General features: G+C 49.9%; 1 protein-coding gene across 1 annotated transcript in view; it reads right to left on the bottom strand.

Moving 5' to 3' along the window:
- The window catches only part of SMYD2 (SET and MYND domain containing 2), a 41,229-nt gene extending 30,532 nt beyond the window's left edge, over positions 1-10,697 (bottom strand). The window contains exon 1 of the mRNA XM_084789759.1: positions 10,422-10,697. Within this exon, the coding sequence (XP_084645885.1) occupies positions 10,422-10,594 (173 nt within the window). The 5' untranslated portion in view covers positions 10,595-10,697. The remainder of the gene's footprint in view (positions 1-10,421) is intronic.
- Between the last annotated feature and the right edge of the window lie 3,156 nt (positions 10,698-13,853).

The following is a 13,853-nucleotide window of genomic DNA, read 5'->3' as shown; positions in this document are numbered from 1 at the left end:
CCAGAGGCAGGAACTGAAGGAGAGACCTCGGTGGACGCTGCTACTGGCTCACTTTCCTCTAGCTTACTCAGCTAACTTCCTTACACAGTCCAGGACCGCCTGCCCAGGGAGCGCGCTGCACAGTGGGCTGGGCCCTCCATCAATGAAGGACAAAGAAGGAAATATCCTCACAGGCTTGCCTGCAGTACAATCTGATGTGGACAGCTCCTATACTGAGATGCCCTTTTCTCACGTCTGTCTAGCTTTGTGTGTAGTTGAAAAAAGCTAACCTTGAGACGCACGGAAGAAAACAAGTCTCATGGCCGAGCCTCAAGCCAAAACTGACTGAGCTAGAACCTGCATCATGACGGCAGCTTGTGAGAAACAGACAGGAACGAGCCTGTCGATGCCCGAGGATAACTGACAGGCGTCTTCACGGGGCTCTCTTCTCCACAGGAACAGGCAAACACGGAAACAGCCTAACGTGAAGCACACACGGTGCTACAACTTGACTTGTGAAGTAAGTAGCCTGTGGCGGTTTGAATAAAAATGCCCCCATAGGCCCAGAGACAACAGCACGACGAGGAGGTGTGGCCTTGGAGGAAGCATCTGGAAGCGGGGTGGGCTCTGAAGCTTCAGAAGCTTAAGCCAGGCCTTGTGGCTCACTGGCTCTGGCCAACGCCTGTGGACCCAGATGTAGAACTCTCAGTATGCATGTGCCAGGCTTCCCACCATGGTGACAATGGACCGATCCTCCGAACTGTAAGCCAGCCCCCGCTAAATGTTTCGCTTTATAAGAGTTCCAAGCTGTGGGGTGGGGGCTGTACACAAGCAGTTAACACTTTCTCATCTTGTTTCCACCACTGTAAGACATGAAGATAGATAGAGAGAGAGATAGATAGATAGATAGATGATAAATAGATGATAGATAGATAGATAGGACCTCAAAGGTTCACTATGAAAATTAAATTTGCAGTTTTAATACCCTGCTTAGAACATGGTAAATATTCTATAAATACTGAGCATTACGGTGGCCCTTTTAACTAGACTATTTTGTGATTTTATACTTTTTTTTTTTTACAGTAATATCAACTACAGAAATATCTTTAGTACACCCACTCAGACTCATAACTGTGGAACTGATGTTTCTGAAGCCTTTGTCTTATGGGCAAACATATAACTTGCTATGAACAGAAGGGCTCTTTGAACTTAAGCGATGACTACCCACAAAAGGGGAAAATGAAACATTACAGAAAAACGCCAAGTGTCTGATTATGAGTGACAGGAACAGAGAGTGAAGACAGACACTCCTGTCGTTTTCTAAGGGAGGAGACACACGGTGGTTTTCTTTTGCTTCTAAAAGTCACAAGCCATGGAGATCAACAAATTAGGTGTGTAATTAACGAGCCCCGCTCGCTCGCCAGCCTGGTGCTACAGGTGCTGTTGGGCCACATGAAACAGGCAGCAGCATCCCGTCCACTCTCTACTTTCTGTGGCTGGAACGAATGCTTACCGAGTTTGACAGTGAAAGGAACGGACAGTGGCACACTGGGGGCTTGCAATAACAATTGCTTTTAACTAACGGGTGACAAGTCTGCTCCGCCTAACAGAAGCGAGCCCCGGCCAAATGAAAAAGAGGAAAGGCAAAAGGCCAGCGGTGAGGCCTAACTTCACCAGAGGCTGCTGTAAGACAATCAGAAGCAAAGCCAGCCCTGTCCTGGAGAGGGTGCTCACGCCAGCAAGGCCTGCAGCCCTGTAGGCAAGGAACAAAGATGGCAGGAATTGTGACACGGCCCTATTATAACCCTGGTCAGGGGACCAGGAGAGCACTGATGCCATCCAGGCTGCAGGTTTTTGTGTGACAGCTAAAGATATCTCCCCACATCACTTTAATACTTGAGCCCTGTGAATCAGGACCCACGCTCAGCAGGGGCTTCCTCCCAGAGCCGGCTGAACCTTCCCCTCTGCTCGGGCTTTGTTCGGGAGCTTTGTTAAAAGTCTACCCAGAGTCCTCCGGGGGAGGCAGGGACTATTCAGGGCATAAGGCAGCAACTAACACCCTAAGTTTTCCAAACTGTTGGATTGAAAGCTGTGTCGGGCGGAAGGCAGGGCGCCCTCAGCAGCCGGAAGAACCCCTCAGACGCAGGGACCTTGACTCAGGCCAAATCGGGGCTCACAGCTTAGGTGCTGAAAAGAATTTGAGGATTATCCGGTTCATGATGCAGAACTGCAGGTCCTGTTAGTTACTTGAACACAGGCTTTTAAGCAGAAGGGAGAAGAGAAAGGTTCAGAACTGTGGGGAACTGCAGCTGTGCTGGTACTGACCATTGCTTGTTTTTGTCTGCAGTTGAAACTTCACTTGTTTTTCTCTGCAGTTGAAACATTGTGCTCTGCTGATTGCCTTCATTTTCCTTGTTTTGAGTCTCATTATTTGGCCCTCGGTTTGCTCCCTCTTGGGGACTTTGCACAGTGCTGTTCCGTTGCTGCTTCCTCCCCATAGATAAGCAGTTCTGTTACTCCCAATAAACCGCACTCTCTTAGCAGGAATGACCCACTGTTGTGTCCTCTTTTCAATCCGCAGACCCTCGCCGTAGCCTACGCTAGCAGCGCGGGCGCCACACAGAAGACCGTGAGGCACACCTGAGAGTTTGCCTGGAAGGCAGGACGGAGCTAAGTGTGGGTACAGGTTCCTCAAGAGAGAGTGAGCAGCCAGCTGTCTTCGCATTTGCCATACACAGCATGCTGGTCCTCCAGTTACATCCTAGAAGGTTGCTAGGACACCACCTCCCTCCTTTTGCTCATTTTATGAGGGAGATAACTGATGGGGCTCGGGGATGTCTCAATGGAAGCATTAATCTAATGAGGTGAAGCAAACAGTGGCCTCTGGGACTGCATAAGGGGATCTGGGGGTGCCCTTTCTCCATAATGCAGTTTCTCCTGGAGGTCTAGAAAGCTGCAGGCTTACCTCTGGAAAGGGCAAGAGAGGCCTAACACAATTGTTAACTGGGCTGAAAGGATCTACTCCAGCAACCTGCAAGGGGTCTCCTTCTACATACACACACACACACACACACACACACACACACACACACACACACACACACACAGTGTCTTGATTTTTTTAAAAAATCCTTTAAAAGGGACGGTGCTGAGATGAAGGCTGAGCTGTGTCAACACCAGAACACATTCTACTGGATTATAAGGTGTCTTGATTTCTTTGCATCATTTCTACGTCAGAAATACAAATACTTTTATATAGGGCAAAAGGCATAGTTTCTACTCTCTGAGAACTTAGGTGCTCATAACTAAAGCCCCCGACTCTGAGGCTTGAAGGACATTTGAGGTTATCACTGTAGATTCAGGAAGTGACAGGTAAGGCTGTCTAGGCTCACCAGAAGTATGCCTTACAGTAACATTACCACAAAAACTATCAGCAAAATAGGAGCTGGTGTCCACGTCTTTGAAAGTCTCTGAAAAGAAATGTTCTTCAAATTCACATGTGCATCATGTATGCCATGGGCATGGGCGTGTGTGCATGTGCGCGTGTGTGTGCTTCCCAAAGAGGACAGAAGAGGGCGCCATACCTCTCTGGAGCTGGAGTTAACAGGCAGTTGTGAGCTGCCCAACATGTTGGGGGGGGGGTTAGGATCTGAATGTGAGTCCCCTGGAAAAGGGGCAAGTGCTCCCAACCACTAAGCCATCTCTCTGGCTCTAGGACTTTCCATTTTTGCCACAAATTTTTAACTTCTGTCAAGTGCCAGGATATGAAATCCTTTTTCACTTGTACAGTTAGACAGCCAGAGACTGACTGGCCTGCAAGCCGGGGGGGGGGTGAAGTTCAGTTCTCCCAAGAGCATCCTTTTTGGTCCTCTACAGTGACTACTGTCCTCTGGGTACCAATGCGCCCTGGGAATCAGAACCTGCATCCTTGTTATTGTGGTCAACTCCCAATTTGGTCTCGAGATACTATGAACTTGCTCAAAATACACTCTTAGGAATTTCCAGATGCGCTTTCTCCCAGACGTGCTCACCCAGCACACTTTAACAGTATAATGCAACCCACAACCCGCCACTTTACACACAAGAGTCACCAGGTTTTACGTTAATAAATTGGCACAAGGAATTGTGCACTATTTTTAAACTTCTGATTGAAGATTTGAGGGGACACAGCTGGATCCTCAACACATGTGTGCCCTGAAAAGATAGGTTGTTTCTAGAACCTTCAAGGCTTTTTAAAAAATTATTTTCCCGCTAAATTGTATATTCCTGCCCTTCCAAGCAGTCTTGAAGAGCCTGGGTTTCTTTTTTTCTGTTCTATTGTGTCCCTGTGAACGCCTTTGCAATTGAAAGGGAGGCCTCTGAGGGTAGCAGGCAGGGAGTGAGCAGAAGTGACACAAAGTGAGGTGTGTGGCTTTGTGACAGCTCAGAGAGCTAATGAGGCCAAGGTCAGGCGCTCAAGCCTGAAAAGACAGGAACTTCAGTCACTTCCCCACCTGAGAACTGCACCCCTAAACTAGTGCAGGCTTCCTCAGAACCCGCAGACGTGAAGCTGCAGACGTGGGTTGAAGAGCACCCCAAGACAGGTCCCTGAGAGGAAGAGACCTGGGCTTGGTGGCCAGAGAGGGCAGGCCTGGACACGAGACATCCAGGCTCCCCAGGGAAAGCGAGGCACAAGAGGGCACCTGTCCTCAGCCTGCTCAGGTCCAGGGGAGGATCAGGGCACACACACCACTTCAAAGAGGTGGCCAAAGGGGCTGCCTCTCTGCAAGGCAGGAAAACAGGCTTTTTAAAAACAGTAAGAGTGGCCTTGTGCGGGAGACGAAAGAAGAGTCTGAGACAGGCACTGCGGCTGCCTACATAGAACCCACGGAAGGTGCTGGGGAGGCAGAGAAAGACTTTTACAGCGACAGGAGAAAGAGGAGATTGGCTGTGGCACAGGAGAGGACACTTAAAACATGGACGAGCAGTTTCTCAGGCGTTTCTTCCTACTTTGAATTCTAGAACAGACTGAGTTTCTCTGAAGGCCACATTCAGGCTGCAGCCCTAGCCTGGGCCTATACAGAGAACAGCAGAGTTTTTTTAAAAGGCATTTTTAAAGAACCCTTCGACAGGAAGTGGGCAACCTACTTGTCCTACAAGAACGCCACCCAAAAGCCTAGTGGCGACACTACACAAGAAATCCCATCTACAAAGCGGTCCTGAAAATTAACCAAACAAACAAAAAGAGCTTCCTCACAAATGCTGTCCTGCTGGACTACAGGGAAGTGAGGGGCACGGGCAGAGACGAAGGATCTGTGTGGCTTCCAGAACCCCATTGGATTAAGCAGCGATGGGCCACATGGAAGAATGCAGCTTTTCCTTGGACGCTAAAGCATCAATATCTGCCTAGTGCACAGAGTGAAGGCAGCCAAGCCATCTGATGGCAGTTTTAGAAATAATGCATCAAGCGTGGTGGCCAGGCCTACGATCCCAGCTACTGAGGAGGCTGAGGGCTAAGGAGTGTGTTCAGGGCTAACCTGGGGCAACTTAGTATAAATAGTTTTTGGCTTTTTGTTGTTGTTGTTGTTTGGTTTTTTGAGACTGGGTTTCCCTGTGTAGCCTTGGCTGTCCTGGACTCACTTTGTAGACCAGGCTGGCCTCGAACTCACAGTGATCTACCTGCCTCTGCCTCCCAAGTGCTGGGATTAAAGGCATGCACCACCTGGCCTGCCTTTTTTTTAAATTAGGGCTGAACATTAGAGCACTGGCCTTTAACCCAGCAGAGACAGGTGATCCCACTGAGCTCCAGGATAGTCAAGGCTACATAGAGCCTTGTTGAAACAAAACAACAAGCTAGGAAAAGGACTGAGGCCTCTGACTGGGGACATACCTGGCTGCTACCTGTCAAGGGAAGAGTGAAGGAAGAGTACAGGCAGATTTGGCTTCAGAGCCTGTATGCAAGAATGTGAGTGCAGACACAGACACACATAGGTACACACAAATACACACACACACATACACAAATGGACACACACACATACACACACAGGTACACACAAATACACATACACACATACACAAATGGACACACACACATACACACACAGGTACACACAAATACACATACATACACATACAAATGGACACACACACATACACACAGGTACACACAAATACACATACACACATACACAAATGGACACAAACACATACACAGGTACACACAAATACACATACACACATATACAAATGGACACACATATACACACACAAGTACACACAAACACACATACACACATACATAAATGGACACACACATATACACACATTATATGTATACACACACATATACATGTACCTTCACACACACTACCATCTCAAGGAGGATAAGGCTTTGAGCCGTCCCTGGAAGCATCACGGCATGGCCAAGGGAGGAAACAGGAACTGTGACGGCCTTATTAAGTGCGAAGCTCTGTTTTTTCTCATTTTCACTGAACAGTTGACTAATATCACGCTAAGAAAGTAAGGTGTGGGGGCTGGAGAGATGGCTCAGAGGTTAACAGCACTGGCTGCTCTTCCAAAGGTCCTGAGTTCAATGCCCAGCACCCACATGGTGGCTCACAACCATCCGTAACGAGATCCAATTCCCTCTTCTGTTGTGTGTGAAGATAGATCACTGATATACATACGTGTGTGTGTGTGTGTGTGTGTGTGTGTGTGTGTGTGTGTGGTGTGAGCACTCGGGAGCGGTAAGGCAGTTTCTCAAGGAGCCCTGCCTCTGTGTGTGTAATGGTGACTTGGGGTTTCAGGAAACATCATCGTTCCTGAAAGCCTCGAGAGAAGGGCAGCTTTCAGCTCCAGGTCAGTGAGTAGGGTTCTGCACAGGCATCCAAGGATCCCCCTCCACCTAGCAAAGCGCGTTCCTGGAGTTACAGCATCTTACATGCAGCACAGGATAAACCAGCTTACGTGTGCCTGCTTCCTCAGCCTACAGGACAGGCACCTGACTGCCTCTCATCTTCAGCCAGCTCGGCAGGGTGGGCTCCTCAGGGTTAAGTTTACAGGCAGAGGGACCCACTGCCCACAGACAGCCACGGGGAAGAGAAGCAGCCAGGCCCATTCTCCTCAGAGCAAAGCCCTGCCTTGCTGTCTCTAAAAACAATGGCAGTGATAACCCAAGAGCGCCTTACCTGATAAAGAGGGCCACCTCCCCACCCCTGCCCCCCACCCTGTACTCAGGCTCTGCACACACTCCCAACCCCTGAGCAGGGTCCCCACAGAGATTTTTTTTTCCCCTAGCTGGAGCTTGCTCTGCAACTTGCGATCTTTCTGCATCAGCCTCCTTGGCTACTGGGATTCCAGGCCTGTGCCACACTCACCCGTCCATATTCTGAAGTGTCCTGCCTGTGTGTTCTCATCTTACTGCTTATTTAATAAGCACGGGCTTAACAGATGAGGGAAAATCCTTATTATTACATATGCCCAATTTCCCATCTAGAAATCATGATAATTTTAGAGCATTTGAAACCGTATTTCCTTATATTCTCCTAAGAACATTCTAGAACAGCAGCAAGAGAGAGCACTGAGTACCAGATTTTCCTCCAGAGCAGGGGTTTGAGGCAGGATCTATTTCAGAGAACTTTAACAGCACTAGGATTTCCTGGTCCTTAATATAATTAAGTCTACTAAGGCCTGTTTTGCCAGGTCAGGCAATGGCAGAAGCAAGATGGACACCGCTAAGGAATAAACCTGGGGACAGGAGGGCAAGGATCCTCTGCTCATGACAGGCCATCCTCTTCACCGTTTCGGTGCTAAAAGCAAGCAGGGTGTGTGAGCCAGAGGAAACACACACAGCTCACCACAAAAGCCGAAAGGGCCTTTGGGCTCTCTCCCACGCTGAGACAGATAACGATAACGAGGTCCTCGTTACACAGTGTCCCAGGAGCAGGAGAATAAAGACCAAGAGGGAGACCCTGGTCCTCAGAGGCAGAATGTTCTAGTCAACACCTGCTTACAGCTGTGCCTTCCTTTCTGAAGCCAATAAAACCGAGAGTCAGAACTGGGCAATTTTCAGTTTGAAATAGATATTCAAAGAAGGTACATACATATGAGTGTAGGTGCGTGCCCTCTAAGTTTGGCAGAAAGTTAACTAGTGACCAAATATGTACACAAAGTGTGTGTGTGTACGTGTGTGTGTGTTATGTATGCATGCATGCATATATGCATGTATGTATGTATGCTTGCATGTATGGAAAAGGGACAGCTCACCTGGAAGTTATATTCTTAGGAGTTGCTTTTCAGCAGCTGAGGCAAGATCTGCATCTTCCCAAATATCACCCACCAAGCTGAGAAAATATGATACTAATTTAAAACTCCCAGGGGGAAAAAAAAAAAAAAGAAAAAAGGAAAGAAAAGAATTTCCCGGGCATTAAGAATCCTATTTTGTAGAGAGCTAAAAAGAAAAAAGGGAAATCTCTCACCATTTCTCCGTTAATACAACATACTTACTCCTGAATAAATTATGTTTTTCCTTCGAAATGAGTTAAATTCTGACACCGTAGCTGTAGCATGAGATCTCAGGTGCCTCTCTTATCTTAGGTGATATCGGTCTCACTATAATTCTAGCACAAACAACAAAGGATGGAGGTACCTTTTATTTGGAGGTATGGCACATGGGCCCACATGCACCCCTAAGTGTAGAATGTTCCTCTTCCTGAGACTCCACACTGGCGTGTATGGGTCCCTTCAATACGTCTGAACAGCTTAGGCCTCAGTCGTGTACAGACAGGAGACCAAGTAATGCAGTCTACAAGAGTGGTCTAGCAAAACTAATCAGATTTAACGGGGACCATGGGAGGAGGGAGGCACAAAGACTTTAGATGCATGGGTCTCCTGAGTGTTACTTCTTGTTCAGTATTTTAGTTGATTTCCAAGGACTCTGGCGGCTGACACACGTTTATATAAGCCAAACAGAGGAGGAGTGACTGCCTAGGGGTCCCTGGGGAGGGAAGCGAGGCAACAATTAGTGATATTAACAAACGCCAGAGAGACAGACAGACAGCAGACAAGAGAGCGCAAACTTCGTCAGCTCCTGTGGCTGAGTGATTTGTGAGGGTGCTCCAGGAGGCTGTGTGCCTGTGTACAGGAGGAGACGCCCGTCTCAGCTGTCAACGCAGATATTTAATTTCAGGAGGGCAGACTTGGCAGAGTCCCTAACCGCGCCCTGGGCAGGGCCCGCACCACCTCACTGCACCCCGGCTTCCAGCAAGCAACGGGACCCCTCACGGAGGCCCCTTGTGTGCTGGGTGACCCGCTTTGCTCCTTCACCGCAGACACCCACACTGCTGCAGACTCCCAGCCGCAGTGAGGCTCAGAAGATCAAGGGGCCCCGTCGCAGCAGCCTTTTTAACTTTGGGAAAACCGAATGCTCACTTCACTCAAACGACGCAAAGTGGTGCCATGACCCCTTAGCTCCTGGCTCACCAATTCAAAGAGGCACATCACATACAGCCCTTCCGCTGCCCCACGGCACGGTTCTGCGTCTAGTCCTTTCCAGGTGCCCCCAAGCGGAAGACAGTTCTGGCAGGGAGTCCCGGCGGCCGAGATTACTCTAATATTCAGCCTTTGTCCAGTCTTTTGTTGTCTTATTGTAGAGTGAGGCACACAGGTCTGGGAGGCTGAGAGCTTCGTTGAGTGCTCAACTCAGCCTATTCCTCAAGAGGTACCTGCAGAACCTCAGGTGAGCTTAATCCAACCCATCATCTCCATTTCAAAGGTAAAGACCCTGAACCTTCAAAGCAAGTAAGGCAGGGTGCCTTCCTCAGGCGTTCATGGAGGGCCTCGGACAGGCTGAACCCCAAAGCCAGACCACCTCCTACCTCAGTAAACTTAGGGAGCACGGAAGTGGGTGGGAAGTGATAGCCAGGAGCCAGGCCAGGCTTCAGCCTCTTAGTAGTGCCTTGTACCCACAACCTCCCTTCCTCTCTAGTTTCCCAACTGTATTTTTAGGATAAAAGTGTGTCTGTAAAATGAAGAGATAGGGTGGGCTGGGAAATGCCAAGCTACCTTTCTGCTCCAACGCTACCTTAAGGCTTAGCAGACGGATATGGATACGACGTTTACACACACAGGAAACACACGATAATCATCAATACTCTCCGGGCAGCTGTGTCCCCCTCACCCACATCCAAGGAGCACAGTCTCATGAACATGCCCCAAACCTTCCCTCCTCAAAAACGACCGGAAGGGTCCCAAGGCTGATGATGAGTGATCACTCCTAGAGGGTTGGGGAGCCGCCCACCTCGGGACTGCCTGGAAGGCCTGGGGACCGACCACAGGGTGCCTAAGTTCCAGCAGATAGGCGTGGGGCAGCGCCGGCCAGGCTGCGGGGCAGGCCGTGGCTGTGCGGTGCGCGGCGCACGTGGGCCCATGTGGCCCCTCCCTCCCGCACGGTCCCCGCGTACCTGGCGAAGCAACACTCGCAGTGGTGGCCCCGCTCGCCCACGGTGAGCACGCAGGCGTAGGCCGGGCAGGAGAAGAGGAGCTCGCCCACGTGGAAGGGCCGCAGCGCGCGGAGCCCCCGGCCCTTGCCCGCGCTGCAGAAGCGCTCCAGGCCGCCGTGGGCCTCGGCGCGCATGCTGGCGGCGCTGCGGCTGCGCGCTGCGGGGCACGCGCGTCACGGGAGGGAGGGCCGGTCTGCGGCGGTCGCTGGCCTTCAAGGAACTCCGGCGCTCCGCTCGGGGCGGGTGCTGCGCCCTGGCCGCGCCCCGGAGCAGCGGGGGGGGGGGGGGGGGGAGTGAGCTGCGCGTGGGTGCGCAGACAGGGTGCGCGCAGCCGGGAGTCAGCGTGCACCTACCGGGCTGAACCCTTCTAGGGCAAAGCCAGGAGTCCCAAGCCGACCAGGCCACCACCCGCAGAGCCCGCAGACTAACCCCCTTTTAGATCCCGGCAGGTTGAGCAGGGGTGAATAAATGTGGTTTGCAGTTGTTGAGCTGTGTGTGCAAAAAACCATAGCTCTCACGTCCCAGGGGGCGGGGGTCTAGAGAGGGTTCGTTCCGGAGCCAGTATGAGGGCCATGGCCAAGTTTCAGTTACCTCAAATTCCACATTCCAACATTTTAACAGTTTGATAAAATGTCCATAGTAACAACAACAGTAACAAGACACCAAAAAATACATCCTGGAACCACTAGGTGGGCTGGCTACAGGAGAGGGAACCTCAGCTGCAGGCCTCAGATTCAGTCTGGCTACAGTCTTAGCGTTTGGGGCTAATGATCTGATACCTGTTATTCACAAGGCTGTTAGGTTAGACACAGGGTAGGCAAGAAATGACTGTTGAGGGAACCAACAGCAGCAGAGAGCCCAAGAAAAACTGCCATGAAGCTCCCAACCAGCAACGTTCCAACCTCTCCACAAAGGTGAGGCTCTAATCAGCAGTAGCTGTGGAGAGAGAGGTAAGTGGGAGCTGTGGTTCCTTCCCCAAGTTTTGTTCACAGGCTAAATCATAAGCTGGAGAATTCGAGGCGCTTGAATAAAATTCTACTAATGATAAAATGAGTAAACCTTCCTCCAAGGAGAAGACACCATGGCAATGGATTCCTTTGTCCGTTTTATTTTGTTATTATTATGCTTTAAGATGCATTTAAGTATGTTACATTTTATTTTTGTGTGTATGTATGTGAGTACACACCTATGCCTGTATGCTACTATGTGTGTGGAGGTCAGAGGGCAACCTGCAGGACTAAGTTCTCACCTTCTACCAACTGGGGCCTGGATCTGGCTGTCTGCCAGGTTTGGTGACAGGGGCCTTTGTACTCTGAACCATCTTCTAGGACCCACTTATCCATTTTAGTAAGCGTTGTGGCCATCACAGTGTGGCACTGGGACCTATAACCCCACAGAATTTAGCCCAGTGATAGTTACTCTTAGTTACTGGGTATCATGGGCCAGCCACCAAGCCAACATATTTACTAAACACCTCTCACTTCCCTTAAAACAGGTATGAGAGTTGAGAAACCTTTTACACATACTCCTCAGAGTAACAGGTCTGTGACTGCAGCAACACTTGTTTGACAAACCTGTCACCCTCCAGGGGCATTTTCTCAAACTTTGGAACTCTCTGGATATTTCCCACACCTATGCTGTGTGGTTTTGGGCTGTCATTTTGTTTTACTTTTTAGCATTCCAGTTTGGGGAGGGGACATTCTTAGTATGAAGATGAAAAGATTTACTTCTAAGTAAACAACTATGGGGCCTGTAAAACAGTACACAGTTTACTGTTTTAAGAACTATGCAAAGTGACTGAGTAACCTGTCCATTCCCTGTACACACACACACACACACACACACACACACACACACACACACATTTTCTTTTGTGACGGGCTGGCCTATACCTCCCTACATACCATAGAATGACCTTGGACTTTGGATGCTGCCGCCTCCTTCCTAGTGAAGGCATTACAGGCATGTACCACCACGCCTGTATCAGGCACTAAATCCAGGGCATCTCGGGGCAGAAGTGACTGTCACTGGGGAACACAGGAAAACAAGCGGCTTCATTTCAGAAAAATCTGTATGAACTCAGGTGACTCGAGATGGGGAAATGGGCTGTGAAGCAATAGCCATAAAGTTAGGAGCCTCAGCTATGATTAAAAACCGTGCTTAAAATAAATGGCCAAGGCATGGCTCCCAGCCAGCCGGGGCAGACTGATGACAGCACCCTCCGTGCAGCTCAAGGCTGTCACTCTGCCACTCAGCGGTCTCACATTCCGTGAAGGAAGCTGTCTGGCTGCCAGGGCCCCATCTACGGGCTCCTCTCCCATTTGTCCCACAATTTGGGAAAAGCAGTGTTGGAGAGATTTGGGGCTGCTTTGCCTCACACTGAAATGCGGGCATGGCAGAGGATGAAGGCGCCCTCTGCGTAACCGCCTGAGCCTAGAAGACCATTTAATCCACTTGTAACGCATCCTTCCAGCTGCAGATTAACACGTGGAAGAAACAGCTCTGGGCTAGGAAATAAAGCCCTAGCAGAGAGAGACCAGCAGGGAACGCAAACGGGGCCCTGCAGGTGTCCTTCTATATGTACTTTACCTGCTGTGAGTGTGCAGAGGAGGTCCCGCGCATTCGGGGTGCTATAGCACAGACAACTGAGATCTAATTGGGTGCTCACACTGTTATAGGAAGGTATGAGACAGTTCTGAAGGGCCCGGGTAATGGCACTCAAAGATATGATTAGGGCCTCATACCTAGCGTGTAAGCGTTGCCTTGTATGGTTAAGACGGAGGCTTACAAATGTGTTGAGGGCCGGAGCTAGTGAGAGCTTCCTGACTCTCAACTCCATCCCAAGGCCCCTTTCCAGAGAGGCAGAAAGAGATTTGGCATGGCCTGAAGAGGAGGCAGCACATGCTGTAGGGACACAGGTTGACCTGATGTGGCCCTGAGGTGGGGGTCTGTCAGCGAAGACGCCTGTCCTTCCTCAGAGCCCCTGCAGGAAGCACGGCCTGCGACATCTGAGTTCTGCTCAGGGAGGCTCTGTCGAGATGGTCTGGTGCATAGTACTATGAGAGGTACATTTTTGCTTTTTAAACTGTCCCGTCTGTGCTCACTTGTCACAGCAGCCATGGGAAAGCAAGGTAGAGAACAAAACAATATGAAAGCCCTCAGCAGGAACCTGATGTATTTGCTCCTTCAAAGACAAAGAATTAAGTCTGATGGGGTGAAGAGGGTTTACGGCAAGCACTGGACACTTAGGAAATAATTTAATTTGACAAATGTTTACAGAGCTCCCACTGTGTGCTATGTAAACCTGTAAAACATTCTCATTTAGAGGGTTTGGGTCAAGAGCAGACGAGATTGGGCCCCCTAGCACCCACATGGTGGCTCACAGCCATCTCT

This window comes from Acomys minous (genome assembly GCF_964271855.1).
Source record: "Acomys minous genome assembly, chromosome: 1".
Lineage (NCBI taxonomy): Eukaryota > Metazoa > Chordata > Mammalia > Rodentia > Muridae > Acomys > Acomys minous.
This window is presented reverse-complemented; position numbering and strand designations above follow the sequence as displayed.